Here is a 27,721-nt window from a genome sequence, read left to right on the forward strand (position 1 = left end):
TTCGAATTCCCTCCCCAAAGCCCATTTTGGAGAGCACATCCCCCATGTAGGTGTGCGATATTCTGTCAAAGGCCTTCTCCTGATCCAAGCTGATGAGGCAGGTATCCACACCCCTGTCCTGTACATAGGCAATCGTATCCCTGAGCAGCGCCAGGCTGTCAGAGATCTTCCTGCCTGGCACAGAGCAGGTCTGGTCACTGCTGGATTCCCCCAATCAGCCTTTTTGCTTTTCTTTTCCCAGCTGCCCAGACTTCCTTCCTCTCCATCTCCCACTCACAGCTTCACTGTTCAGTTACTGAACTCTTCCCTTTTCTCCTGAAAACCTCAACCTCTCAAACCCTGTCTGTTTCTCTTCTCTTTCTTTTCAACACAAACAAACTGTTTTACTCACAGATGTTGGACACAGGAGGAAGTTTTAGTCTGGGTGAAGCTCAATCTGCATTCACACAAAGCCCGCGCTCTGATTGGCTGGAGGACCAGTGTCCTTCCGGTCCTCCCACTCTTCCCATTGGTCAATCCCTCAGCATGACGGGAAGAGGAGCGGGTTCTCCCTTGCACATGCGCAGCTTCCCCTCTCTCTCGAGTTCTCCGTGAGCCTTCTCGCTCTGGCCGGAGCCGTCAGCCTGGAAACCTTGGCTCGAGGAGGTGGAGGGCGAACAATGGGTGGAGGCGGGGCTCCCGTGTCCGCGCGCCTGGCCTGCAGTCTGGATCCCGATGATGTCACCGCAGAGCAGTGTGGTTCCTATTGGCTGATTCAGGCAGGGTTCCATTGTGGACGTCACAATGCGGAAGATAGACAATGAGCTTCAGACTGAAACTTCTTCCTCTGGGCAACATCTGTGAGGAAATCAATGTTTCCCCCTTTCCATTTCTTTTCTCATTCTGGGGGCAAAATGCTGACTTGCAGGAAATGAAGGGAAAGAAAGTGAATCCATTACTGTATGTTGTAAACATATTTAGTCCAGTCACATAGATATATATGTAATATATATATATGGCGAGCAGACTGCGAGGCTGCATTTGTTGATGAGCATGAATGAGCAGCTTGAGGAGAATTGGGAGGGTGTAGATTAGGTGCAGCAGAGTGAGAATGGAGGGAGGGTGTGTGGGATGAAGATTTACAGTTTTTGGGGAAGGACAGTGGTTCCATAGAATAAAAATCGAATTACCTGGAAAAACTCAGCAGGTCTGGCAGCATCGGTGGAGAAGAAAAGAGTCGACGTTTCGGGTCCACACGACCCTTCAACAGAACAGTTCTGTCGAAGGGTCGTGTGGACCCGAAACGTTGACTCTTTTCTTCTCCACTGATGCTGCCAGACCTGCTGAGTTTTTCCAGGTAATTCGATTTTTGTTTTGGATTTCCAGCATCCGCAGTAGTTTTTTGTTCTATAGAATTGTCTGTTCTGAATTTCTATTCTGTACTGACAGTGATGACTTTTGTAAACTCCTTTTACAGAATATTAGAAGAGGAGGATTTACAGATAGGAATCTTAAAGGAAACATCACGCCACAATCTGACAATTCAGGTCTATTCATCAGGACGTGAATGACATGGGCCTTTGAATGTAGAATGAGAAGTGTTTGTCCTGTCTGCTTTAAAAGATTTTTAACAGCAGTGTAACTTGAAAAACATTGAGACAGACACACCCGAATGAGAGTGTTCCAGTGCATTGTCTGTGAAAAGGGCTTTAATCAGCTGCACAGCCTGAAAAAACATTGCATGATTCAAAGTGCAGAGAGATCATGCACGTGTTCTGTGTGAGGACAAGGCTCCAACTGATCAAAGAACTTTGACTGACACAAGGATACCCACACCATGGAGAAATCATGGAAATGTGGGGACTGTGGGAAGGGATTTCGTGTCCCCTGTGAGCTGGAAACTCATCGGCGCAGTCACAGTGGAGAGAGACCATTCACCTGCTCCGTGTGTGGGAAGGGATTCATTGATTCATCTACGCTGCAGAGGCACCAGCGAGTTCACACTGGGGACAGGCCATTCACCTGCTCCGTGTGTAGGAAGGCATTCAGAGATTCCTCCGCCCTGCTGACACACCAGCGAGTTCACACCGGGGAGAGGCCATTCACCTGCTCTGAGTGTGGGAAGAGATTCAGAAATTCGTCCACCCTACAGAGACACCAGCGAGTTCACACCAAGGAGAGACCATTCACCTGTTCTGAGTGTGGGAAGGTATTCAGAAATTCCTCCACCCTGCAGAGACACCAGCGACTTCACAGTGGGGAGAGGCCATTCAGCTGCTCAGAGTGTGGGAAGGGATTCTCTCACTTATCCAGCCTGCTGAGACACCGACGCATTCACACCGGGGAGAGGACATTCACCTGCTCTGTGTGTGGGAAGGGATTCACTCAGTCATCCAGTCTGCTGAGACAGCAAAGCACCCAGACCAGTGAGAAACCTGTTCAATGCTCTGACTGTGGGAGTTCCTTTAAAAACCCAACACTGGTGGACCGTCAGCTCGGCATTCACACTGAGGAGAGACCGTTCAGCTGCTCTCACTGCGCAAAGAGCTTTAGAACATCGTACAATCTCCTGAGACATCAGCGAGTTCACACGAGGGAGAAACAGTTCATCTGTTCTGAATGTGGAAAGGGATTCACTCAGTTATCTAGCCTGCTGACACACCAGCGTGTTCACACTGGAGAGAGGCCATTCACTTGCTCCGTGTGTGGAAAGGGATTCAGTCAGTTATCCAGCCTGCTTAAACACCAGCGAGTTCACACCGGAGAGAGGCCATTCACTTGCTCCAACTGTGGGAAGCGATTCACTCAGTTATCCAGCCTGCTGAGACATAAGGCAGTTCACACCGGGGAGAGGCCATTCACCTGCTCTGAATGTGCGAAGGGATTCACTCAGTTATCCAGCCTGCTAAGACACCAACACATTCACGCAAGGGAGAGACCGGTCAACTGCTCCGCATGTGGAAAGGGATGCACTTGTTCATCTGAGCTGCTTAGACACCATGGCAGTCACACCGATTAGAGACCTTTTAGATGCTCTGACTGTGGGTGTTGGTTGCATCAGTTGAAGTTATGTATATACAATTGGAGGGAATTGACTGAATGGTTACTTGAGCAAATATAAAGAGACACTTCCTGGCCAAATTGGCCATCAACAGGTCCAGGCAGCTGGTGGTCGAGGGGGTCGTCGGGCCCGACTGCCAAGTTTCTATGGCTACATTCATGGCCGGGTATCCCTGCAGAGGGAGCACGCGGTGTCTGCTGGCCGCTGGAGGCATTCCGTGACCGGTGGGCACCCCAGGGGCTGGGGCACATCACTGACCCACCACAATCACATTTTGGTTTAACCTGCATAATTTTCCTTTGTGGTTTTGTCTTTCATTGCATTTCCCCTTTAAGGGACTTCCCCTTTAATTTTTGCAATTGATCTTTTGTTAATTTGTCCCCTTTAATTGTTAATTTGATATTCAAAAGAGTATGAAGAGACACTTACTGACATAGAGTGGAGTGGTGTCAGGAGGTATATACCTGTAATGTTTCACTCCGTGAATAAATGTACACCAAGTAAAGATTGGCTCCAGTTTCTTCCTTCACCATCAGGCTGTCAGGATTATAACATGGTAACAGAGAATGATTGTCTAATGGTGGAGATTGGTAACAAGAGGAAAATAAAATTTCAGACAGAAACTTACAATCCGAGTTGCTTTTGTGAGAAATGGCTGAAAGCAAGTGGAAATGGAACCGGTTCAAAATCTTAAAGACTTCCATCGGGTCACCCTTCAGTCTTGTCTTTTCTGGAGAAAAGTGCCCAGGCGGTTTAACTTTTTATGAGGCTTAAATGCTCTCAGTTCTTGTGCATCTTTGTTGCCACTTCTCCAGTGCCTCTATCTCCTTTTTCTAAATGGAAATCACAAATGTTGACAGTACTCCCAGTGTAGTCTAACCATCGTTTTGAACAAGTTGGACATAACCTCCCTGCTTTTCAATTCTATCCCTCTAGAATGAAACCCTATATCTGGGCCCCACACTTTAGGAAAGATGTGAAGTTCTTAGAGAGGGTGCAGAGGAGATTGATGAGACTGGCACCAGGGATGAGGGACTTCAGTTAGTTGGAGAGACTGGAGCAGCTGAAATTGTTCTCTAGATCAGAGTTACTCGGACAGAGAAGTAGGCCATTCAGCCCATCGAGTCAATGCCGACTCTGCAGAGCAAACCAGTCAGTTCCATTGTCCCATTCTACCTCTGTAGCTCTGCAAATTTATTTCCCACAATTGCCCTACAATTTCATTTTGAAATCTCTCATCGTCTCTGCTTCCCCCACCCCCCCAGCCTCTCAGGCAGTGAGTTCCAAGTCATCACCGGTCACTGTGTAAAAATACTTCTTCCTCACATCCCTCCTGCAATTCCTGCCGAAAACTTTCCCCCTCATCCGTGCATCATCAGCGAATAAGAACAGCTTTTCTTTATCCACCTTATCTAAACCTGTCATAATCTTGTACACCTCCATCAAATCTCCCCCACCCTCCTTTACTCCAAGGAAAACAATCCCAGCCTGACGTTTATAATAAAGAGCAAACAGAATATGTTAATGCCTGAAATCAAATGGGAATGTTTGATTTCTGTTTTACCGATATTAGCTAATATTGTACTGGACAGTAAAGCAATTGGGATAACTCACCTTGGGTGTAGTTCAGTGGAATATATTAACCTGGTGTCCACCTACATTCCAGTAAAAGTCAGGAAATTGTAGGTGAAATGAATAAGCTGATCACGTTGCCCTCGAGGTGGCTGTGGTGGGGAAGAGACCATTGTTCACCTCCTTGTGGAATGTATCTTTGCAAAGAAGGCCTGGAGAGAGATGCAGTGGTTTTTGTCGAGTTACATCCCGAGCAGTTCTGTGACACAGAACTCTGTGTTCTACGGGCTCTTCCCAGGGACACACAGCGAGACAAACATCAACTGCAGCTGGAGGATCAACTCAGTGAAAGACGCTCTTTGGTCTGCCCGAAACTTGTTGGTCTTCCAGTGCAAAGAGTTGTCCCTGACTGAGTGTTGCAGACTGGCACATTCCAAGGTCCAGGACTATGTGCTGAGGGACGCACTAAAGCTTGGGACAGCCGCTGCAAAGGCGCAATGGGGAAAGGTCGCTGTCTAAGACCTTTCTGCCATAGTGCACCGAGGTGCTGGGAAAGTTATAGACTCCTTGTGCTGTACAGCTCACAATGAATGTATGTAGTGAATACTAATTGTATTGAAGCACCTCAGAGTGCAACGTGATGTATGTTGATAACTCCAATACCATTGTCCTGTCTGACTGTCTGTAATGACCATATTGAAACGATTGTAACATTCATTGATTGTGTTGAAGCACCTCGTGATCCATGTGTAAAAGTTGAATCTGATTGCACTTTTTGTGATGGCAATTTAGAAATGTTTTGTAATGTTCTTTCAGGTATTTTGTGAATAAAGTATACTTCTCAAAAAAAATTCGGCCCCTCCAGCCTGCTCCACCATTCAATAAGTTCATGGCTGATCTGATCTGGTCTCAACTCCACTTTCCTTCCTACGCCTCATACCCTTTCATTCCCTTGTCAATCAAACTGAGCCTTAAAAATATTCAATGACCCTGTCACCATCGCTATCTGGGGAAGATAGTTCGATAGTCTGGCAACCCTCAGAGAAAACAATTCTCCTAATCTCTGTCTTAAATGGGAGACCCCCTCATGTTTAAACCGTGTCCCCAATTCTAGTCTCTCCCACAAGGGGAAACATCCTTTCAGCATCCACCCTGTCAAGCCCTCTCAGGATCTTAAAAGTTGCAATAAGATCATCTCTCATTCTTCTGAACTCCAATGGATACAGGCCTAACCTGTCCAACCTTTCCTCAGTGGATAACCCCCTCATTCCAGGAATCAGCCGAGTGAACCTTCTCTGAACTGCTTCGAATGCAATTATGTCATTTCTTAAATAAGGAGACCAAAATCGTGCACAATGCTCGAAATGTGGTCTCACCAAGGCCCTGTACAACTGCAGGAAACATCCCTACTTTTATATTTCATTCCCCTCACAATAAATATCAACATGCCATTTGCCTTCCTAATCACTTGCTGTCCCTGAATACTAACTTTGTGATTCATGTACCAGGACACCCAGGTCCCTCTGTATCTCAGAGTTCTGCAATCTCATTGCATTTTAATATGCTTTTTTTTTATTGTTCCTGCCAAGGTGGACAAGTTCACATTTTCCCACATAATACTCCATCTGCCAAATTTTTGCCCCCTCACTGAACCTTCTATATCCCTTTGCAGACTCCTTGCGTCCGCTTCACAAATTACTTTCCTATCAATCTCTGTGTCATCAGCAAATTGTAAATGGTTGAGGGCCCAGCACTGATCTCCTGTGGCACTCCACTTGTCACATCTTACCAACCTGAAAATGACCCATTTATGCCTACTCTCTGTTTCCTGTTTGCTAACCAATCCTCTACCCATGCTAATATGTTACCGCCTCCACGACGAGCTCTTACTTTGTGTAGTAACCTTTGCTGTGACACCTTGTGAAATGCCTTCTGGAAATCTAAGTTAACCATATCTACAGGTTCCCTTTTATCCACATTTCTTGTTACTTCCTCAAAGAACTTCGATAAATTAGTAAATCACGATGGGCTCCCTGATCCCCATTTTCTAAGATTGTGTGTCAACAAAAAAATAAAATCTCATCCCACCTTCTGTCTCATTTGCCAATGACTTTAGAGGGACTCACTTTCTGTTAAAGAGCCTCTCAACCCCTCTCACCAACTTTCCCTAAAGTGAATAAATTTTATCAGGAAATAAAATATTCTTACTGATAAAAGTTTATTAATGAAACAGAACATGGTTAAAACACACAAAATTACATGAGGGTCAGAGACAACCAGAGTAAAAGGATGTGCACAATGTTCTGGACCCAAATGGTTTCTCTTTGGCTCCTCTGTACCCTGTTCCCATGCTCCCTGCTTTGGACACAGGGGCACTGAACCCCAGGAGTCAAGTCACCATCAGCCCCAGTCGCCCCCTTCTGCGCCACGATTGGTTGGAAGCCCATTTCCCAGTCAGTCCTCCAGCACCTTCCTGTCTTTCTATTAGTGCAACGCCCATGAGAGAAAGCTAGCTGGAAATAGAAAAACAGATAGTAAGAGTTTCTATAGATGTTTAAAAAAGAGAAGAGTTAACAAAGTGAGCGTTGGTCTTATAGAAAGTGAGTCTGGAGAATTAATAATGGAAAATAAGGAGATAGCAGATGAATTGAACAGTTACTTTGCATTGGTCTTCACTATAGGGGATACAATTAACAACCCAGAAATAGCTGTAAGTCAGGAAATGGAAAGGAGGGTGGAATTCAAGAAAATTACAATCACTACAAAAGTGCTACTGAGCAAATTTTTTGGAGCAGTTTACCAACTGGGTTGCAGGCCCCGTTATTCTCACCTAAATTCAGCCCTCAGCTCCGTTGCCTGGTTGTAATTGGCACGAGAAATAGAGTAACAGAAAGGTGCCGGAGGCTCAAATGGGAAGTTGAAACTTGTGGCTCTAAACCAAATATTAGGATCTCTGTAAAGACCGGTAAATTGTAAAAAGAAATTCAAATTGTCAGTGAACAAATTAAAGGATCAAAAAGGATCACAAAACAAGATATCAAGTTTTATGACTTTTACTGCAACAAACAAACTAGAAGCAACATTAGCTAAACACCATTTTTGTGGGCAAGGTATACCTTAAATTATCAAAGAGAATTTTGCTCTTTGACTTTTAACATAATCAAAAATTCCACTCCAAGGTTATACTTTACTCTGTTCCTGAAGTACACACTCAATTATCATGGAACCTGTCCAGAGTGATTCTTTGCTCCTGAGGGTTTACTTCCATTCTTTTCCTTTCCCAGTCTGGCAACCTTAAACCCCAGAACTGTCTTTCACAGTGAAGGGTCTCCTGGGTTCTCCCTCGAACTCAAGCAAGGCGAATCTTCCAGTCTCATTTTAAATCCTCGTGAATTTGGTCTTTTCAATCTGAGCACAAGGTCCCATCCACATTCGCGTGTGTTGAAAGAGACTTGCCGCCTCTATCAGCTCTCTCTCTCTCTCTTGGATCCTGGCAGATTGATCTGTCTGTGAAATTCAGAGAAGCCTTTTAGAAGAACTTTACAACCCAATCCTACAATGGCTCTCTATGCATCCTTCTCCAATCAAAGCCCATCTCCATGGCAATGTGAATCACATGGGCCTTGTATCCAGGTAGAAATGCCAATTAGTTATCTTTCAGACTCCCAACATCATTCTATCTGGAAATTAAATAGACAATTAAAGTGTAGCCGTTTACAAATCTGACATTTAAATACCTCCCTGGACTTTGGAGACTAACAGACAAACTGATACAAGGATGCATGACATCAAGTAGGGACAGAAAGCTAGGAAAATGTAAAGGGTGGCACTGTTAATTAATGGTGGCATTACCGCAATAGAGAGGGATGACCCAAGTTCAGGAAACCAGGATGTAGAAGCAGTTTGGGTAGAGATCAGAAATGATAAAGGCAAGAAGTCACTTGTGGGAGTGGTGTACAGGCCCCCTAGCAGTAACCACATGGTAGGATGAAGTATAAAGGAAGAAATAATAGGAGCTTGTCAGACGTTACAGTGATAAATATGGGGGATTTTAATCTACGTATACACTGGAAAAACCAGACTGGCCAAGGTAGCCTAGATGGGGAGTTCATAGAACATTTTCAGGATAGTTTCTTAGAACAGCACGTTCTTGAGCCAGACAGCAGGCTATATTAGACCTGATATTGTGCAATGAGATAAGATTAATTAATGACGACATAGTGAAGGCGCCCCTAGGTAGCAGCAATCACAGTATGATTAAATGTTATCTTCAATTTGAGGGAGAGAAGAGTGGGTCCAAGATTAGTATTTTAAACTTAAAGAAGGGCAGTTATGAGGGCATGAAAGCAGAGATAATTAAAGTGAACTGACAAATTAGGTTATGGGATGCATCAATAAAGATGCAGTGGCAGACATTTAAGGGGATATTTCAAGATATACAGAATAGATACATTCCAACAAGAAAGAAAATTTCCAAGGGGAGGACGCACCATCCGTGGTTAAAGATAAAAGTTAAAGATAGCATCAAACTTAAAGCGAAAAGGGCTGGCAGGTAGGAAGACTGGACAGAATATAAAAACAGCAAAGACCGACCGTAAGATTGATAAGGAGGGAAAAATTAGAGTATGAGAGAAAGCTAGCTGGAAATAGAAAAACAGATAGTAAGAGTTTCTATAGATGTTTAAAAAAGAAGAGTTAACAAAGTGAACGTTGGTCTTATAGAAAGTGAGTCTGGAGAATTAATAATGGAAAATAAGGAGATGGCAGATGAATTGAACAGGTATTTTGCATCGGTCTTCACTATAGGGGATACAATTAACAACCCAGAAATAGCTGTAAATCAGGAAATGGAAAGGAGGGTGGAATTCAAGAAAATTACAATCACCACAGAAGTGGTACTGAGCAAATAGTTGGAGCTGCAGGCTGACAAGAACCCAGGTCCTGGTGGACTTCATCCTAGGGTCTTAAAAGAAGTGGCCAGTGAGATAATTGATGCATTGGTTTTAATTTTCCAAAATTTCCTAGATTCGGGGAAGATTAGATTGGAAAATGGTGAATGTAACTCCTTCATTCAAAAAGGCAGGCAGACAGGAAACTGGAAACTACAGGCCAGTTAGCTTAACATCTGTCATAGGGAGAGTCAACATGGCTTTGTGAGAGGGAAATCATGTTTAACCAATTGATTGGAGTTCTTTGAAGAAGTAACATCTGCTGTGGATAAAGGGGAACCAGTGGAATACTATTCTTAGATTTCCAGAAAGCATTTGATAAGGTGCCACATCAAGGGTTATTACAGGAAATAAGAGTTTATGCTGTAGGGGGTAAGATATTGGCACGGATAGAAGATTGGTCAGCTAACAGGAAACATGGTAGGCATAAATGGGCCATTTTCTGATTGGCAAAATGTGACAAGTGGTGTGCCACAGGGATCAGTTCTGGGGCTTCAACTTTTTACTATTTATAGAAATGACTTGGACGAAGGGACCGAAGGTATGGTTGCTAAATTTGCAGATGACACTAAGATAAGTAGTAAATTAAGTTGTGAAGAGGACATAAGGAGACTACAAAGGGATATTGACAGGTAAAGTGAGTGGGGTAAGTGAGCGGGGAAAGATCAGGCAAATTGAGTATATCCACTTTGGCAGGAAGAATAAAAAATAAGCATATTATACATAGAGAGCGAGATTGCAGAGCTCTGAGATGCAGAGGGATCTGGGTGTCCTTGTGCATGCATCGCAAAAGTTTATGATGCAGGTACAGTAAGTCATTAGGAAAGCTAAAAGAATGTTACTGATAGAAGTAGGGAGGTTATGCTTCAGTTATACAGGGCATTGGTGAGACCACATCTGGAGTATTGGTCTCCTTATTTAAGTAAGGATGTAAATGTATTGGAAGCAGTTCAGAGAAGGTTTACTAGACTAATACCTGGAATGGGCAGGTTGTCTTATGAGGAAAGGTTGGACAGGCTGGGCTTGTATCTGCTGGAGTTTAGAAGAGTAAGAGGTGGCTTGATTGAAACATATAAGATCCTGAGGGGCCTCGACAGGGTGGATGTGAAGAGGATGTCTCATGGGAGAATCTGGAAATTGGGGTCACGGTTTAAAAGTAATGAGTTGCCTCTTTAAGACAGAGGAGAACTTTTTTCTCTCAGAAGGTAGAGAGTCTTTGGATCTCTTTTCCTCAAAGGGTGGGGGAAGCAAAGTCTTTGAATATTTTTGAGGCAGGTTTTTGATAAGCAAGAAGTAAAAGGTTATCGGGGGGTAGGTGGGAATGTGGAGCTGAGGTTACAATCAGATCAGCCAGGAACTTATCGAATGGCAGAGCAGGCTCGAGGGGCCGAGTGGCCTACTGCTGCTCCTAATTCGTATGTTCCTACGTTATCACATTCTTTATAATGGATTCAAGCATTTTCCTTTCTACTGATGCCAGGCTAACAGGTCTGTAGTTTCCTGTTTTCTCTCTCCCTCCTTAAATAGTGGGTGACATTTGCCACCTTCCAATTTGCAGGAACCATTCCAGAATCTATAAAACTTTGGTAGATGATCACCAATGCATCCACTATCTCTACAGCCACCTCCTTCAACACTCTGGGATGTAGATCACCAGGTCCAGAGGATTTAACAACTTTCAACGCCATTCATTTCTCCAGTACTACTTTTTTACCAATACTAATCTCTATCAATTCCCCATGCTCACTAGTCCCTTGATTCTCTAGCATTTTGGGGACGATTTCTGTATCTTCCTCTGTGAGGACACACGTTGTTTAGTTTCTCTGCCAGTTCCTTATTCCCCTTTACAAATTCTCCTGTCTCTGCCTGGAATGGACCCACATTTCTCTTTGCTAATCTTATCCTTTTCACATACCTATAGAAGCTTTTACAGTTGCTTTTTATGTTTCTCGCCAGTTTGCTCTCATGTTCGATTTTCTCTTTCTTCATCAGTTTCTTGGTCCTCATTTCCTGAATTCTAAAAAAGCTCCAATCCTCAGGCTTATTATTTTTTTGGCCACTTTATGAGCCTCTTCCTTTGATCTAATGCAATCTTTATCTTTTCTGTTATCCACGGTTGCATCACTTTTCCTGTTGGATTTTTATTCTTTAAAGGAATCTATATTTGTTGAAAAGATATAATAATTCCTTCAATTCCTATTGCCTGTCTACCATCATAAATTTTCATGTGGTTTCTCAATCTACCACAGTCAACTTGACCCTCAAACTATCAGAGTTTTCTTCTGTGAGAAACGCCCAGATAAATTATACAGAAGAACCATCTAACCAGCACAGCCCATCTCCATGGCAACCTGGCATGCTTTGGGGGGGTTCCAAACAGGATTGCAAACTAAATATCTTTTCCATTCCAAACACCCTTTCATTCTGTGATCCCTGTGAAATATGAAGCTAGATATTCGCAACAAGTCTCAAAGAGCATCAGCCACTGGGGCAAAGTCATGAGACCGGCCAGTCCAGCAGAAAGAAACCCTCCAATGTTCCCAATTCATCAACTGTCAGAATGAACATGGTTCAGTCCTGAATGTGATTAACAGCAACAATAACAGCAGAATCCAACCCCTGGAACCACTTGTGAACCCGCTGGTGTCTCAGAAGGTGGGATGACTGAGTGAAACCCTTCCCACACTGAGAGCAGGTGAACAGCCTCCTCCCGGTGTGAACTTGCTGATGTCTCAGCAGGTGGGATGACTGAATAAATCCCTTCCCACACTGAGAGCAGGTGAATGGCCTCTCCCCAGTGTGAAGTCGCTGGTGTGTCTGCAGATGGGATAGCTGAGTGAAGCCCTTCCCACATTCAGAGCAGTTGAACAGCCTCTCCCTAGTGTGAACCCGCTGGTGTGTCCGCAGATGGGATAACTGAGTAAATCGCTTCTCACATTCAGAGCAGGTGAACAGCCTCTCCCCAGTGTGAACTCGCTGTTGTGTCCGTAGATGGGATAACTGAGTGAATCCCTTCGCACATGCAGAGCATGTGAACGGCCTCTCCCTAGTGTGAACCTGCTGGTGTCTCTGCAGGTGGGATAACTGAGTGAATCTCTTTGCACATGCAGAGCAGGTGAACGGCCTCTCCCCAATGTGAAATCGCTGGTGTCTCAGCAGGTTGGATGACCGAGTGAATCCCTTCCCACATTCAGAGCAGCTATACGGCCTCTCCCTGGTGTGAACTCGCTGGTGTGACTGTAGTCTAAATAACTGACTGAATTCCTTCCCACACTCAGAGCAGGTGAACAGTCTCTCCCCGGTGTGAACTCGCTGGTGTGATTGCAGTCTAAATAACTGACCGAATCCCTTCCCACACTCAGCGCAGGTGAACGGCTTCTCCCTGCTGTGAACTCGCTGGTGTGTCTACAGGTTGGATAACCGAGCAAAACCCTTCCCACACAAAGGGCAGGTGAACTGCCTCTCCCCGGTGTGACTGCATCGATGAGTTTCCAGCTCAGACGGGGCTTTGAATCCCTTCCCACAGTCCCCACATTTCCACGGTTTCGCCATGGTGCACGTGCCCTTGTGTCTCTCCAGGTTTGACGATCAGTTGAAGCCTCGTCCACACACACAACTTGTGAATGGTGCGATGTTTTTTCAGTCTGTGTGACTGATTAAAACTCTTTCCACAGTCAGTGCACTGGAACACTCTCACTCGGGTGTGTGTGTCGGTCCTTTTCTAGTCACACTGACGTTAAAATCTTTTAAGGCAGACAGAACAGAGAAACATTTCTCCTTCTAGATTCAAAAGCTGATGATATTCAGGTCCCAATGAATTGAGTGACTCTGTGAGAACCTAACCTTTGATTTCAGATTTCTGTCTGTAAATCCTCCCCTGCTGATATCCTGTAAAAATAATTCACAATTGTCATCACGATCAGTACAGGATAGAAATTCAGAACAGGCAATTCTAGTTTCTATGGGACATTCTTTACTGTCTCGTTCCCCAAAAGCTGTAAAACTCCATCACACTCTCTCTCTCTCTCTGCATTCTCACTCTGCTGTACCTAATATACACCCTCCCAATTCTTCTGAAGGTTCATGTTGATCGACAGATCCACGCTCACCACTTCCAGTCAGGACACAGAGATCATAAGAAATAGGAGCAGTATGAGGCCATTCGGCCCATCGAGCCCGCTTGGACATTCAATGAGATTATGGCTGATCTACCTCAGCACCAGTTTCCCACACAATTCCCAATATCCCTCAATATCTTCACTGTCGAAAACCTATCAATATCTGTCTTGAATTTATTTAATGACTGAGCCTCCACAGTCCTCTGGGGTTGAAAATTCCAAAGCTTCACCACCCTCTGAGTGAGGAAATTCCTCCTCATCTTCACTTTCGCTCCATTTTCCTGCCTGCCCCACATAACCTCAGCCCCGTTGTAAATCAAAAATCTGTCTAACTCGTCCTTGAATATATTCAATGAGCCAGCCTCCAATGGTCCCTGCGGAAGAGAATTCCAACATGCTGAGACACCAGCGAGTTCGCTCCAGCGAGAGGCCATTCCCCTGTTCTGAGTGTGGGAAACGGCCCTCTGAGGAACAAAATTCCTCCTCATCCCCGGCTTCAATGGGAGACACCTTATTTTTAAACTGTGTCCCTATTTCTATAATCCCCCATGAGTGGAAACATCCTCTCAGCATCTACCCTGTCAAGCTGCCTCAGAATCCAATATGTTTCAAAAAGATTCTTCTCAACTCCAATTTGTAGAGGCCCAACCTGCTCAATGTTTCCTCATAAGACAATCCCTTCATCCCAGGAAGCAGCCGAGTGAACCTTCTCTGCCTTTATATTTCTTGCTAGTTGTCGGTCATACTCGAGTTTTTATTTTTGTTCATGATGCTTTGCTGGTATCTAAGACTTTTCCATGATTGTGGCCCACCAATAATCTTTGCAGCATTGAAAATCATCAACCAGGCTGCTAGTCTTAAAAATATGTCTACGCCTATAGTAATGGGCCAAGTGTAATAGACAGTACAGGATTATTTGAACAGAGATATAGGTGGGATATAAGGAAGGGCTTTATTTCGGCAGCAGGTGCTCATGTCCTAGAACTCGTCGACTCTGAGGATGTTGGAAGCGGAGACAATCAATAATTTCAAAATAAAATTGGTTGATCACTTGAAGGAAATAAACTTGCAGGGGAACGGGGATATGGAGGGGTAATGGGGCAGACTGGATTGCTCGACAGAGAGTTAGCATGTACTCGACTTACCGAATGGGCTCGATCTGTGCTGAAATGACTCTAGGACTGAAATAAATAACGTAGCTACAGTACTATATTACAAGACTAGAAATAAAAATAAATATACTTTATTCCTGAACCATAATTATCAAGTCTAATATGTACCATATAACAACACCAGACATATGTCTGTCCTATATTAATTTCCTGCCCACTTAAATGTCAGCCATCTCCTGGGGAAACCACCCCTTTAATTGTGAACATTAGGAAAGAGACCATCCTTTTAGCCAGACAAATAAATGTGTCAGGCTGAGGGAGCAAAGGATGTCAATGTCTTTAAGAGAGAGAGAGACCTGGGCCAACCTTTCCAGAGTCTGCACCCTCCCTGGATTCACTTCCTTTCTCTTCAGTTCCTGCAAGTCAACAATTTCCCCCCAGGATGAGAAAAGAAATGGAAAGGGGGAGAAAAGAAAGTGTTTTACTCACAGATGTTGGACACAGGAGGAAGTTTTAGTCTGTGTGAAGCTCAATCTTCATTCACACAAAGCCCGCGCTCTGATTGCCTGGAGGACCAGAGTCCTTCCGGTCCTCCAATTCTTCTCATTGGTCAGTCCCTCAACATGACGGGATGGGCGGCCTCTCCCCCGCACATGCGCAGCTTCCCCTCTGTCGAGTTCTCCGAGCGGCTTTTCGCTCTAGCCGGAGCCGTCAGCCGATTCCTGGAAACCTTGGCTCGAGGAGGGGGAGGGGGAATAATGAGTGCGAGCGGGGCTCCCGTGTCCGCGCGCCTGGCCTGCAGACTGGAACCCGAGGACGTCACCGCGGAGCAGAGTGATTCCTATTGGCTGATTCAGGCAGGGTGCCATTGTGGACGTCACAATGCGGAAGTTGGACAATGAGCTTCAGCCTAAAACTTCCTCCTCTGGGCAACATCTGTGAGGAAATCAATGTTTCCCCCTTTCCATTTCTTTTCTCATCCTGGGGGCAAATTGTTGACTTGCAGGAACTGAAGGGAAAGGATTTGAATCCAGGGAGGGTGCAGACTCTGGAAAGGTTGGTCCAGGTCTCTCTCCCTCTCTCTTAAAGACATTGACATCCTTTGCTCCCTCAGCTTGACACATATATTTGTCTGGCTAAAAGGATGGTCTCTTTCCTAATGTTCACAATTAAAGGGGTGATTGTTGACATTTAAGGGGACAGTAAATTAATGTAGAACAGAGATTTGTCGAGTGTATATTCTTTATGGTTCTTTAGCAACAGAGATTGTCATTACAGAACCGAAGGAGCCCATTTGGCAACTCGAATCCATGTTGACTCTCTGTAGAGCAACCCAGTCAGTCCCATTCCCCCTTTCTATCCCCATTCCCCTGCAATTGTATTTTGTTCAAGTGCCCATTCAATTTCATTTTTAAATCGTGAATCGTCTCCACTTCTACCACCTTCATATGCAGCGAGTTCCAGGTCATGTACAATCACTGCCTAAAAAAGATTCTTCTTCAGATTCTCCCTGTCTCTCCGATCAGGAAATATACTTAAATGAAGATTTTCACATTTTGGACAGGAAGTAATGAATTGCATCTGTAAATCAGCATGAATCAGCCCCTTCAGGAGAATTGGGAGGGTGTATATTAGGTACAGCAAAGTGAGAATAGAGGCAGACTGTGTGGGATGAGGATTTGCAGCTTTTGGGGAATGAGAGAGGAAAGAATGTTCCATAGAAACTAGAATTGTCTGTTCTGAATTTCTGTACTGACAGTGATGACTTTTGTAAATTCCTGTTACAGGCTATTAGAAGGGGAGGATTTACACACACAAATCTCAAACCAAACTTCACATCAAGATCTGACAGAGTCACTCAATTAATCAAGACCTGAATATCATCGGCCTTTGACTCTGGGAGAAATGTTTGTCTGTTTTGTCTGCTTCATAAAATTTCAAACATTGGTGTGATTGGAAAAGCACCGAGACACACACACCCAAGTGAGGGTGTTTTCAATGCACTAACTGTGGGAAAGAGCTTTAATCAGTTCCACAGTCTGAAAAAAAAATCAATATTTACCACAGAAAGAAACCGTACACATGTTCTCTGTGTGAACGAAACTTCAGCTGAACATCGAACCTGGAGAGACACAAGGACATCCGCACCATGGAGAAACCGTGGAAATGTGGGGACTGTGGAAAGGGGTTCACATCCCCCTCGAAGCTGGACACCCATCGACGCATTCACACTGGGGAGAAGCCGTTCATCTGCTGTGTGTGTGGAAAGGGATTTGCTCAGTCATCGAACCTGCTGTCACACAAGCGAGTTCACACTGGGGAGAGGCCGTTCATCTGCTTTGTGTGTGGGAAGAGATTCACTGAGTCATCCAGCCTGCGGAGACACCAGAAACTTTTCAACTGATCACAGATTTTGGAATCTGCTGTTACTGCTGCTGTTAATCACATCCAGGACTGAACCATGTTCATTCTGACACTTGAAGTGGGACGGTTGGAGGGTTTCTTTCTGCTAGACTGGCCGGTCTCACGGTTTTGCTCCCAATGGGCTGATGCTCTTTGAGACGTGTTGTGAATATCTAGTTTCATATTTCATATGAATTACAGAATGAAAGGGTGTTTGGAATGGAAAAGATATTTAGTTTGAAACTGTTTGGAACTCCCCAGAACATGCCAGGTTGCCATGGAGATGGACTGTGCTGGTTGGAAGGTTCTTTTGTTTAATTTATCCGGGTGTTTCTCACAGAAGGAAACGACAAAGGTACCAGTCTAAGCTGCTTGTGGTAGATTGGGAAACTACATTAAAAGTTATGATGCTAGACAGACAATTTAAGGAATGCGGAGGCAGTGGCTTAGTGGTATTGTCACTGGACTAGTAATCCAGAGACACAGGGTAATGCTCTGGGGTTGTGGGTTCGAATCTCACCATGGCAGATGGTGCAATTTGAATTCAATCAATAAAAATCTGGAATGAATTGGAAAAGCTTCCTAGCTTCCCCACAACAAATTGAACCAATCAGCTTGGAGCCCTTTCTAACTGTGAACTATAACTTGTATCAAAACAGGGTGTCCTGGAACACCTGGTGCTCTGACCCCTTCCTGACCCGAACACCAGTTTTTTTTAAAGCGACATTACAGTATCTGGAACTTAAAGGGACAGGCAATGGAAGCCTTTTCATCATTAAGCTTACATACAGTACCATTTGGTAACATAAGCCTTATTAATTACACAAATGTGTTATCGAGGTGAAGTCTAACAGCCAACATTGATAAAGTGGCTGACTCCAGCTATTTAGTGACATTTTTGTGACTACAACATACTGACATCACCAAACCTAAACAAGTAGAACTTTCACACTCCTTAACCTTGTGTTAATCCTCACTATGAGGTGAATCTGGGTAACATGTTCACCAATCTGATCCACATACTGTCGAGGTGCAGCCACTATCTAACACAGCACAGTTGAATGAGTCTGTGACTAACACACTCATCACTGGACCAAAGCTCCTTGTGACTAGTACAATTCCTTCAGCGTGATCAACATCTTCAGCCTCAGAATTCTCGGTGTCATGTGTCACTTCGAAGACCCTGATTTTCCACTTTGGGCAGTTCATCACATAATGATACTTTGAGTCAGACCTGAAACACCTGTTAATTGTTCCCTGGTCATTCCTGGGGTTCATTCACCTATTAGTTCGAATCCTGTCTCTTGTTGTGATATCCAGATCTGCTAAAGATGCTTTCACCCTCATTCGAAACCTGTCAAAGACCAACTATCCTTCATTGGCATCCACTAGATCATAGGGACGTGTGACTTTGAAGCAGGAGTAGGCCATTCAGCCCTTTGAGCCTGCTCCGCCATTCAATAAGATCATGGCTGATCTGGTTGTGGTCTGAACTCCACTTTCCTGCCTCCCCCTCCTTAACACTTGACTTCCTTTCCTATCAAAAATCTGCCTAACTCTGCCTGGAATAAATTCAATGACCCAGCCTCCACTGATTTCTGGGGAAGAGAATTCCACATACTATCCACCCTCTGTGAGAAAAAAATTCTCCTCATCCCAATCTTAAATGGTGGATCTCTTATTCTTAAACTGTGTACGCTGGCTCTAGTCTCTCCCACAAGTGGGAACATCCTTGTGGTATCTACCCTATCAAAACCCCTCAGGATCTTATATGTTTCACTAAGATCACCTCTCATTCTTCTAAACTCCAATGGGTGTCAGCCCGACCCAACCTTTCTCCATAAGATAAGCCCCTCAGCCCAGGAATGAGTCAAGTAAACCTATTCTGTACTAATTCTAACAAAAATTATTTTGTTTTCAAATAAGGAGACCAAAACTGTACACCGTGTTCCAGATGTGGTCTCACCAAGGCCCTATACAGCTGCAGTAAAACTTCCCTGCTTTTATTTTCCATTCCCCTCGCAATAAACACCAACATTCCACTTGCCTTCCAAATCGCTTGCTGTACCTGCAGATTAACTTGTTGTGATTCATGTACTAGGACACCCAGATCCCTCTGTACCTCAGAGTTCTGCAATCTCTCTCCATTTTAATAGTGGAATAATAATATTATAATAGTAATGATGTAATAATCTCTGTGTATTACCTGAGTGACCAGCAAATTGACGTAGGATCAATAAGATTAGAGAGATGAATGCTGTCAAGAAAACAAGGAATTGTAATATTTTTCTTCTGCTAATAACCGTGTCATGTTTATTATAAATGAGAAAACGGGCTGTTGGGGGTGTCAATATGGTAATTGGATTAAGAGCTGGAGTGACTAAAGCCAACAGTAAGAAGTGGTTTTGATATGTTAATGAATCAAGAGGAAATTCAATCAGAGTTTTACATAAAAAAAGATAATAAAGCAATATTGTTTTACATAAAGCAATTTTTAAAAAATTTGTTCATGGGATGTGGACGTCACTGGCTAGGACAGTCTTTACCCTTGCTCAGAGGGCATTTAAGAGTCAACCACATCGCTGTGGGTCCGGAGTCACAGGTAGGCCAGACCAGGTAAGGATGGCAGATTTCCTTCCCTAAAGGACATTAGTGAACCAGGTGGGTTTTTACAACAATTGACAATGGCTTCATGATCATCATCAGACTTTTAATTCCAGATTTTTACTGAGTTCACATTTCACCATCTGCCATGGTGGGATTTGAACCCGGGTCCCCAGAGCATTACCCTGGGTCTGTAGAATACCTGTCCAGTCACAATACCACTATGCCACCATACTGAATGTTGAATTAAGTTGTAATATTGAATTAAGTTGTTTTAGTTCAAATGGGATATATCCAGGTTGAAAAAGGTGTAAGGAAGGTAAAGATACAGTAAGTTTGTTTTTACAAGTCTAAGAACTAAAGTAAAGAACGAGTGTAATCAGTTCTGGGAAGAAAGCATTTCTGAAGAGACTGGTTGAGACAATAGAGAGATCAAAGGGAAGGAAAACATTTATGGAAATACTGAAGCCTATGTGAGGGGGTAGCTGCTGAGATCTCCCAGAAGACAGCAGGATAGCTGGTCAGATCTCCCAGAAGACAGCAGGATCGCTGGTCAGATCTCCCAGAAAACAATGTGAACAAGGCCAGAATGGAAGTTCTAGTTGCTGCCAGCCTGAGAAGACACTCCAAGGAAAAAGCACTGTATGGTAAAAATTACTGGAACCCTATAGATTTTAGAACCTATAAGGATAATTGCTGAACAGAAAATGGGAAGGTTAGCTCTGAGGGTAGTTAAGTCAAGATTTATGGAACTGTTTTAAAGTACAGTTTACTGTGTGAAGCTCTTCTTGTATTTAAGTGTAATTGTACTCTTTTTATTCTTTTAATAAATGTTTACTTTACTATAAAATCATCACAAATAGTCAGGGCCATTATTTCCTGATTTCAGAACCTCTCCTCATAATATCCATATTGTAAAAACCATTTTGGCAGCTGTTTCAAGTTTCCCATTGGGATTTGGGCAGCTCAGCATTTACCATCAGCCGTGCCATAACAATGCATGGGTCAAAGACCGGTGTGGGAGAAATGGGTTTCCATTCATGGGGCACTGACACCAGTATTGGGGAAAGCGGGAGCTGTACCGTTGGGACGGTCTTCACCTGAACTGTGCTGGGACCAGTGTTCTGGGGAGTCTTAGAACGAGGGTGGTTGAGAGGGCTTTAAACTAAATAGTGGGGGCAAGGGATCATGCAAGAGGAGATGTGGTAAATCAAAGGGAAATAATGAGGTAACAGAGCAAAGTAGTGATTTGGATAATGATAACCAGAGTGTGGCAGGAAGGGACAGAGAGTACAAACTTTAGAGTGCACCAGCAGGTAGGACCAGAGAGTGCAAAAATGGTAAAAAGGCAGAGTTAAAATCTCTGTATCTGAATGCGTGCAGAGTTCCTAACAAAATTGATGAATTGTTAGCACGGATAGAATTGAATATCTATGACTTGATAACCATTACAAAACATGGTTGCAGGGTGACCAAGGGTGGGACCTACATATTGAAGGGTATTTGATATTTCAAAAAGATAGGAACCTAGGAAAAGGTGGTGGGGTAGCTCTGTTAATTAAGGATGACATTGGTACAGTCAGGTGGCCTTGGCTCGACACAGCAAGATGTCGAATCAGTTTGGGTAAAGATAAGAAATAGTAAAGGTAATGGGTCACTTGTGGGAGTAGTTTTAGGCCTCCTAGCAGTAGTTACATGGTAGGACAGGGTGTACAGGAATAAATAAATGGGGCATGTAAGAAAGGGACAGCATTAGTCATGGATGACTTTAATCTACATGTGGATTGGTGAAATCACATTGGCAAATGATGCCTGGGACAGGAGTTAATCGTCTTTCTTGTAAATCTCATCAATGAACCAAGAGGAGGAAGATCCAAACCTCCATCAGTATCCAACTGACGGGCATCCAGCTCACTAAATACTTTGCTTCTGATTTTACTTTTGTTAGGAACTGACAATGCCAGTGAGCTTCAATCCTTCACCATTAGACAAGCATTCTCTGTTACCATGTTATAATCCTGTCAGCCTTATTGTGAAGGAAGAAACTGGAGTCAATCTTTACCTGGTTTTTATTTATTCAGTAAGTGACTCTTTATAGGCGCTCACATAGCCATCCAATCAATGCCCTCCACCTTTATACACTTAACCTCAATTGAAACAATTAACACCCAGCGTCAGAGCATCTAAAAGGTCTCTAATCGGTGTGACTGCCATGGTGTCTCAGCAGTTCAGATGAACAAGGAGCAGGTGAATAGCCTCTCTCCTCTGTGTGAACTCGGTGATGCTTCTGCAGGCTGGACGAATCAGCGAATTCCTTCTCACACTCAGAACAGCTGAAAAGTTTCTCCCCAGTGTGAACTTGCTGGTGTCTCAGCAGGTTGGAGGATTGAGTGAATCCTTTCCCATACACGGAGCAGGTGAACAGCCTCTCCCCACTGTGAACTCTCCGGTGCTTCCACAGGTTGGTTGAATTAGGGAATCGCTTCCCACACTCCGAGCAGGAGAACGGCCTCTCTCTAGTGTGAATGCGTTGGTGTGTCAGCAGATTGGATGAACAAATGAAACCCTTCCCACACACGGAGCAGGTGAATGGCCTCTCCCCAGTGTGAACTACGCAGTGGTTCTGCAGGGTGGATGATCTACTGAATCCCTTGCCACATACGGAGCAGGTGAATGGCTGATCCCCACTGTGAACTCGCTGGTGTGCAACCAGGTGGGATGAGTGAGTGAATCCCTTCCCACACTCAGAGCAGGTGAACGGCCTCTCCCCGGAGTGAACCCGTCGATGAATTTCAAGCGCAGATGGGGTACGAAATCCCTTCCCACAGTCCCCATATTTCCACGGTTTCTCCATGGTTTGGGTGTCCTTGTGTCTCTCCAGGTTTGATTATCAGTTGAAGCCTCGTCCACACATGGAACATGTGTATGGTCTCCCCGCTGTGAATGGTCCAACGTTTTTCAGTCTGTGTAACTGGTTAAAGCTCCTTCCACAGTCAGTGCGCAGGAACACACTTGCTCGGGTGTGTGTATCTCGGTGCTTTTCCAATCACGTTGATTTTAAAACCTTCTGAAGCAGACAGAACAAGCAAACATTTCTCCTTCTGGATTCAAAGGCTGACGATATTCAGGTACCAATGAAGTGAGTGACTCTGTGAGATCTTGATATGACGTTTGGTTTGAGATTTTTGAGAAATCCTCCTCTTCCATCATCCTGTAAAAGGAGTTTACAAAAGTCATCACTGTCAGCACTGAATATAAATTCAGAACAAACAATTCTAGTTGCTGTGGAACACCCTTTCCTCTCTCGTTCCCCAAAAGCTATAAATCTCTGCCCTGCAACTCTCGCTCCATTCTCACACTCTTGTGCCTGATATACACCCTCATAATTCCCCTTAAGATGCTGATTCATGCTTATCAACAGATCCATGCTCACTCCTTCCGGTCCGAAAGCTGAAAATTTACATCTAAGTATATTTACTGATCAGAGGCAATGGAAGAATCTGAGGAAAAACTTTGTTTTAGTCGAGGTGATCATGATCTGGAATTCGATGATGATGAGGGTGGTGGAAGCAGAGACAATCAATCATTTCAAAATGAAATTGGATGGACACTTGAAAGTAACAAATGTGCAGGGCTATGGAGATATAGAGAGGGATGGGACTTTTTGGATTGCTTTACAGAGAGTTTGCAAGGACCAGAGTTGCCGAATGGATTCCTTCTGTGCCATAATGACTCTACGATTGGAAATATATAACATAGCTAGAGTACTAGAAGACTAGAAATGATGATCAGTTAACTTTATTACAGAATCTTAAACAATATACCTAATATGTGCCATATAACACTAGACATATCTCTGTCCTGTATTAATTTACTGTCCCCTTAAATGTCAGCCATCTCCTGGGGAAACCAGCCCTTTAATTGTGAACATTAGGAAAGAGACTATCCTTTTAGCCAGACAAATAAATGTGTCAAGCTGAGGGAGCAAAGGATGTAAATGTCTTTAAGAGAGAGAGAGAGAGAGAAGTGTGGGAAGTGTGTTACAAGTTCTATCAGTTGACTGACCCATCAGCGATTTCACACTGAGGAGAGGGAGAGGCCATTCACCCGCTCCATGTGGGAAGTGGTTTACAGGTTCTATCAGCTGACTGACCCATCAGCGACTTCACACTGAGGAGAGGGAGAGGCCATTCACCCGCCCCATGTGGGAAGTGGTTTACAGATTCTATCAGCTGACTGACCCATCAGCGACTTCACACTGAGGAGAGGGAGAGGCCATTCACCCGCTTCATGTGGGAAGTGGTTTACAGGTTCTATCAGCTGACTGACCCATCAGCGACTTCACACTGAGGAGAGGCCGTTCACATGCTCACTGTGTGGAAAGGGATTCATTCAGTTCGCCCACCTGCTCACAGAACAATGCAGTCACCCAGGGGAGTGTCCATTCACCTGCTCTGAGTGTGGGAAGAGATTCACTTGGTCATCCAGTCATGAACCATATTCATTCTGACAGTAGCTCAATTGCTCTTTGTCGGTGTTTATGCTCCACATGAGCCTCTTCCAATTCGACTGCACTGACCCCTGTCAGCAGAACCTTCTATTCCTTTCTCCCTCGAGTGTTCATCCTGTCCCTCTTCAATGGACCTATCTTGTTTACCTCAATCGCTCCCTGTGGTAGCAAGTTCCAAATTCTCACCACTCTCGGAGCAAGGAAAGTTTCCTCCTGAATTCCCTATTGAATTTATCAGTGACAAAATCAGAATCACAGAATTGTTACGGCACAGGAGAAGGCCATTTGGCCCATTGTTTCTGTACTGGCTCTCTGAATAAGCATTATCGCCTCATGCCAATCTCCTGCCTTTTCTCTGTAACCCTGCACATTGCTTTTGTTCAAATAATCGTCTAATGCCCTCTCGAATGCCTCGATTGAACCTGCCTCCACCACACTTCCAGGCAGTGCATTCCAGACCCGAGCCACTCGCTGTGTGAAAGTTTTTTCTCACATTGCATTTGCTTCCTTTGCAAATCACTAAACCTGTGTCCTCTCATTCTCGATCCTTTTATGAGTGGGAATTGGCCTCGTTGCACATTCCCCTCTCTCAATTTATAGCCATTCAGATAATAATCTGCCTTCCTGTTTTTGCTACCAAAGTGGATAACCTCACATTTGTCCACATTATACTGCATATTCCACACATTTTCCCACTCACTCAGCTTGTCCAAATCACACTGAAGCATCTTTGCATCCTCCTCACAGCTCACCCTCCCACCCAGCTTTGTGTCATCTGCAAATTTGGAGATATTACATTTAGTTCCCTCATCTAAATCATTAATATATATTGTGAATAACTGGGGTCCCAGCACCGATCCCTGCGGTACCCCACTAGTCACTGCCTGCCTTTCGGAAAAAGACCTATTTATTCCTACTCTTTGTTTCCTGTCTGCCAACCAGTTTTCTACCCACCTCAATACACCACCCCCGATTCCATGTGCTTTAATTTTACACGCTAATCTCTTATGTGGGACTTTGTCGAAAGCCTTCTGAAAGTCCAAATAAACCACATCCACTGGCTCCCCCTCATCAACTCTACTGGTTACATCCTCGAAAAATTCCAGTAGATTTGTCAAGCATGATTTCCCTTTCATAAATCCATGCTGACTCTGTCCGATTCTGCCACTGTTTTCCAAGTGCTCAGCTATTAAATCTTTTATAATGGACTCTAGAATTTTCCCCACTACCGAAGTCAGGCTGACTGCTCTATAAAATCTCATCTCCCTCTCTGGCTCCTTTGCCAATTACCTTAGAGGGACTCACTTTCTGTTAAAGAGCCTGCCAACCCCTCTCACCCACTTTCCCTAAAGTGCAGAAATCCAGAAGAATCAAATATTTTTACTGATAGAAGTGTTTTAATGAAACAGAAATGGTTAAAAAGAACATAGAATTAGTTGAGGATCAAAGACAACCAGAGTAAAAAGACGTGCACAATGTTCTGGACCCATATGGTTTCTCTTCGGCTCCTCTGTATCCTGTTCCCATGACCCCCCACTTTGGACACAGGGGCACTGAACCCCTGGGGTCGGGTCGCCATCAGCCCCGGTCACCCCCTCCCATGTCCCGATTGGTTGGAGGCCCATTTCCCAGTCAGTCCTCCAGCACCTTCCTGTCTCTCTATCAGTGTGACGCCCATGGCAGTTTCCCAACTGGGGCGCAGGCCCCGTTATTCTCAGCTAAATTCAGCCCTCAGCTCCGTCGCCTGGCTGTCATTGACATGAGCAATAGAGAGACAGAAAGGTGCTGGAGGATCAATGGGGATCTGAAACCTGTGGCTCTGAACCAACACTTCAACATTTGTCAGTCAAATACATGTTATTTACACCAGTGTTTTTTTTATTGGCTTAGTCACTGGAGGAAAAACAAGCGGGATTATAAAGGGTTAATTTCCCTTTCTAACGTTGTACTGTCTATTGTGTCAGCTGTGGCTCAGTGGATCACACTCCCACCTCTGAGTAAGAAGGTTGTTGATTTAAGTCCCAGTCCAGGGGCTTGAGGACAAAAATCACATCCAACATTCCAAGTGCCAGCACTGAGGGAGTGCTGCACTGTCAGAGCTGCTGTCTTTTGGACGAGGTGCTAACCCAAGGGCCCTGTCTGCTGCTTCAGGTGGACAACAAAGTTCGCATGGCCACTATTTTGAAGAAGAGCAGGGAGTTATCCCTGGTGTCGTGGCCAATGTTTATCAATCAACATCACTAAAAACAGATCATCTGGTCAGTATCACATTGCTGTTGTGGGATCTTGCTGTGTGTAAATTGGCTGCCGCATTTCCTACATCACAACAGTGACTGCCCTTCAAAAGTACTTCATTGGCTGTAAAGCGCTTTGGGACGTCCTGTGGTTGTGAAAGACGCTATATAAATGCACATTTTTAAATTTAAGATTGATGTTACCTGATCTTGTTATCTGTAATTTAATTGATTTCAGCCACCCCCAACTTGCCATTTAATAAATTCACTTTGGTTCGGACAAGACTTCAACCAATTAAGGCAAAGGCAGAATTCTCTGGGTAGTAAATTTAAAAAGAAACTTATTAAAAGAAAAATGTTTACTTCACAACTTTAAGACATTGACTTTTACAACTTCATGTGGGTGATCAGTCTGTAGAAGTGTAACCCTCTCTGGCTCCTTCTTTGACAGTAATTCTTGTGGAATTCGCCCACGGGAGTCTGGCTCCTTCTCTGACAGTAATTTAGTTGGAACTCAGCCTTGGGAGTCTTCAGTACTTGGCTAGCAAGGAAGACCTTCAGAACCTCTACTTTTATCCCCAAAGTGACCATTACCTCACATCACAGTTGGGCCTTTTGTAACATGACAATTGGTCAGTTTGGTTACTAGTTAAATTAATTGGATCCTCGATTATGTACAGCACCTTCTCTCATTATCTTAGACAGGAATACAATAGAACTGTTTCACTATCACTTTATCTGATTCTATACAATCCCTTATTCAAACAGATTCAAATATTGAGGACAATCAGAACTAGAAGGTCTCTCTTGTCAGTACATTTATCTTCATTGCACATTCTTAACATATACAGCAATTAAGATTTTACATTTATACAGCAAATAAAGCTCAGTCTTTTACCATAACTACTGATTCATTATTGATTCATTAACTGTAACTCAGTTAAGGCTCACTACTTATTCAGTCATATGTTACTGTTTGTTAATTAAAACAGTAATTACGGAAAATAGAGACATCAAAGTTGCACTCGCCAGAACATTCGCAAGAATACCAAATGTAAAGGGAACAACAATTTATACTTCATGAGAGGAGAGTGCTGATTGATTGGCAAATGAACTCTGATTGGTGGATGCATTGCCATGGAGAATGCACCGTTTAATTGATGACTCATTTTATTCTCA

The 27,721-nt window shown here is 44.0% G+C and overlaps 4 protein-coding genes and 2 long non-coding RNA genes across 9 annotated transcripts in view; 4 read left to right on the plus strand and 2 right to left on the minus strand.

Annotated features, from left to right (window-relative positions):
- Positions 1-27,721, plus strand: part of LOC144697248 (uncharacterized) — a 420,900-nt gene that overhangs the window by 108,473 nt on the left and 284,706 nt on the right. Inside the window, exon 1 of one of the 2 annotated variants that reach the window (XM_078569178.1) lies at positions 16,583-16,780. The exons of the other annotated variant lie outside the window; for it this stretch is intronic. The gene's annotated coding sequence lies outside the window, so the exon portion shown is untranslated. Of the gene's footprint in view, positions 1-16,582; positions 16,781-27,721 lie in introns of those variants that run through there. 2 annotated transcript variants of the gene reach the window in all.
- Positions 1-27,721, plus strand: part of LOC144697079 (uncharacterized) — a 280,076-nt gene that overhangs the window by 58,587 nt on the left and 193,768 nt on the right. The window lies entirely within an intron of this gene.
- On the plus strand, positions 704-5,449 carry LOC144696978 (uncharacterized). Its single transcript, XM_078568712.1, has 2 exons — positions 704-939; positions 1,457-5,449. Exon 2 carries the CDS (start codon positions 1,817-1,819, stop codon positions 2,996-2,998), a length of 1,182 nt encoding a protein of 393 aa, XP_078424838.1. The 5' UTR covers positions 704-939; positions 1,457-1,816; the 3' UTR covers positions 2,999-5,449.
- On the minus strand, positions 6,812-15,385 carry LOC144697458 (uncharacterized). Its single transcript, XR_013580371.1, has 3 exons — positions 15,281-15,385; positions 13,405-13,449; positions 6,812-8,119 (listed from the first exon to the last, which is right to left on the minus strand). It is a non-coding gene; the product is annotated as an uncharacterized LOC144697458 (long non-coding RNA).
- On the minus strand, positions 7,650-13,042 carry LOC144698451 (uncharacterized). Its single transcript, XM_078570393.1, has 3 exons — positions 12,971-13,042; positions 12,498-12,873; positions 7,650-8,292 (listed from the first exon to the last, which is right to left on the minus strand). The coding sequence occupies exons 1-3, from the start codon at positions 13,040-13,042 to the stop codon at positions 8,270-8,272; spliced, it is 471 nt and encodes a 156-aa protein (XP_078426519.1). The 3' UTR covers positions 7,650-8,269.
- On the plus strand, positions 16,869-20,640 carry LOC144697367 (uncharacterized). The gene has a single exon (XR_013580342.1). It is a non-coding gene; the product is annotated as an uncharacterized LOC144697367 (long non-coding RNA).

Source organism: Cetorhinus maximus, chromosome 23, assembly GCF_964194155.1.
Source record: "Cetorhinus maximus chromosome 23, sCetMax3.hap1.1, whole genome shotgun sequence".
NCBI classification, from domain to species: Eukaryota; Metazoa; Chordata; class Chondrichthyes; order Lamniformes; family Cetorhinidae; genus Cetorhinus; species Cetorhinus maximus.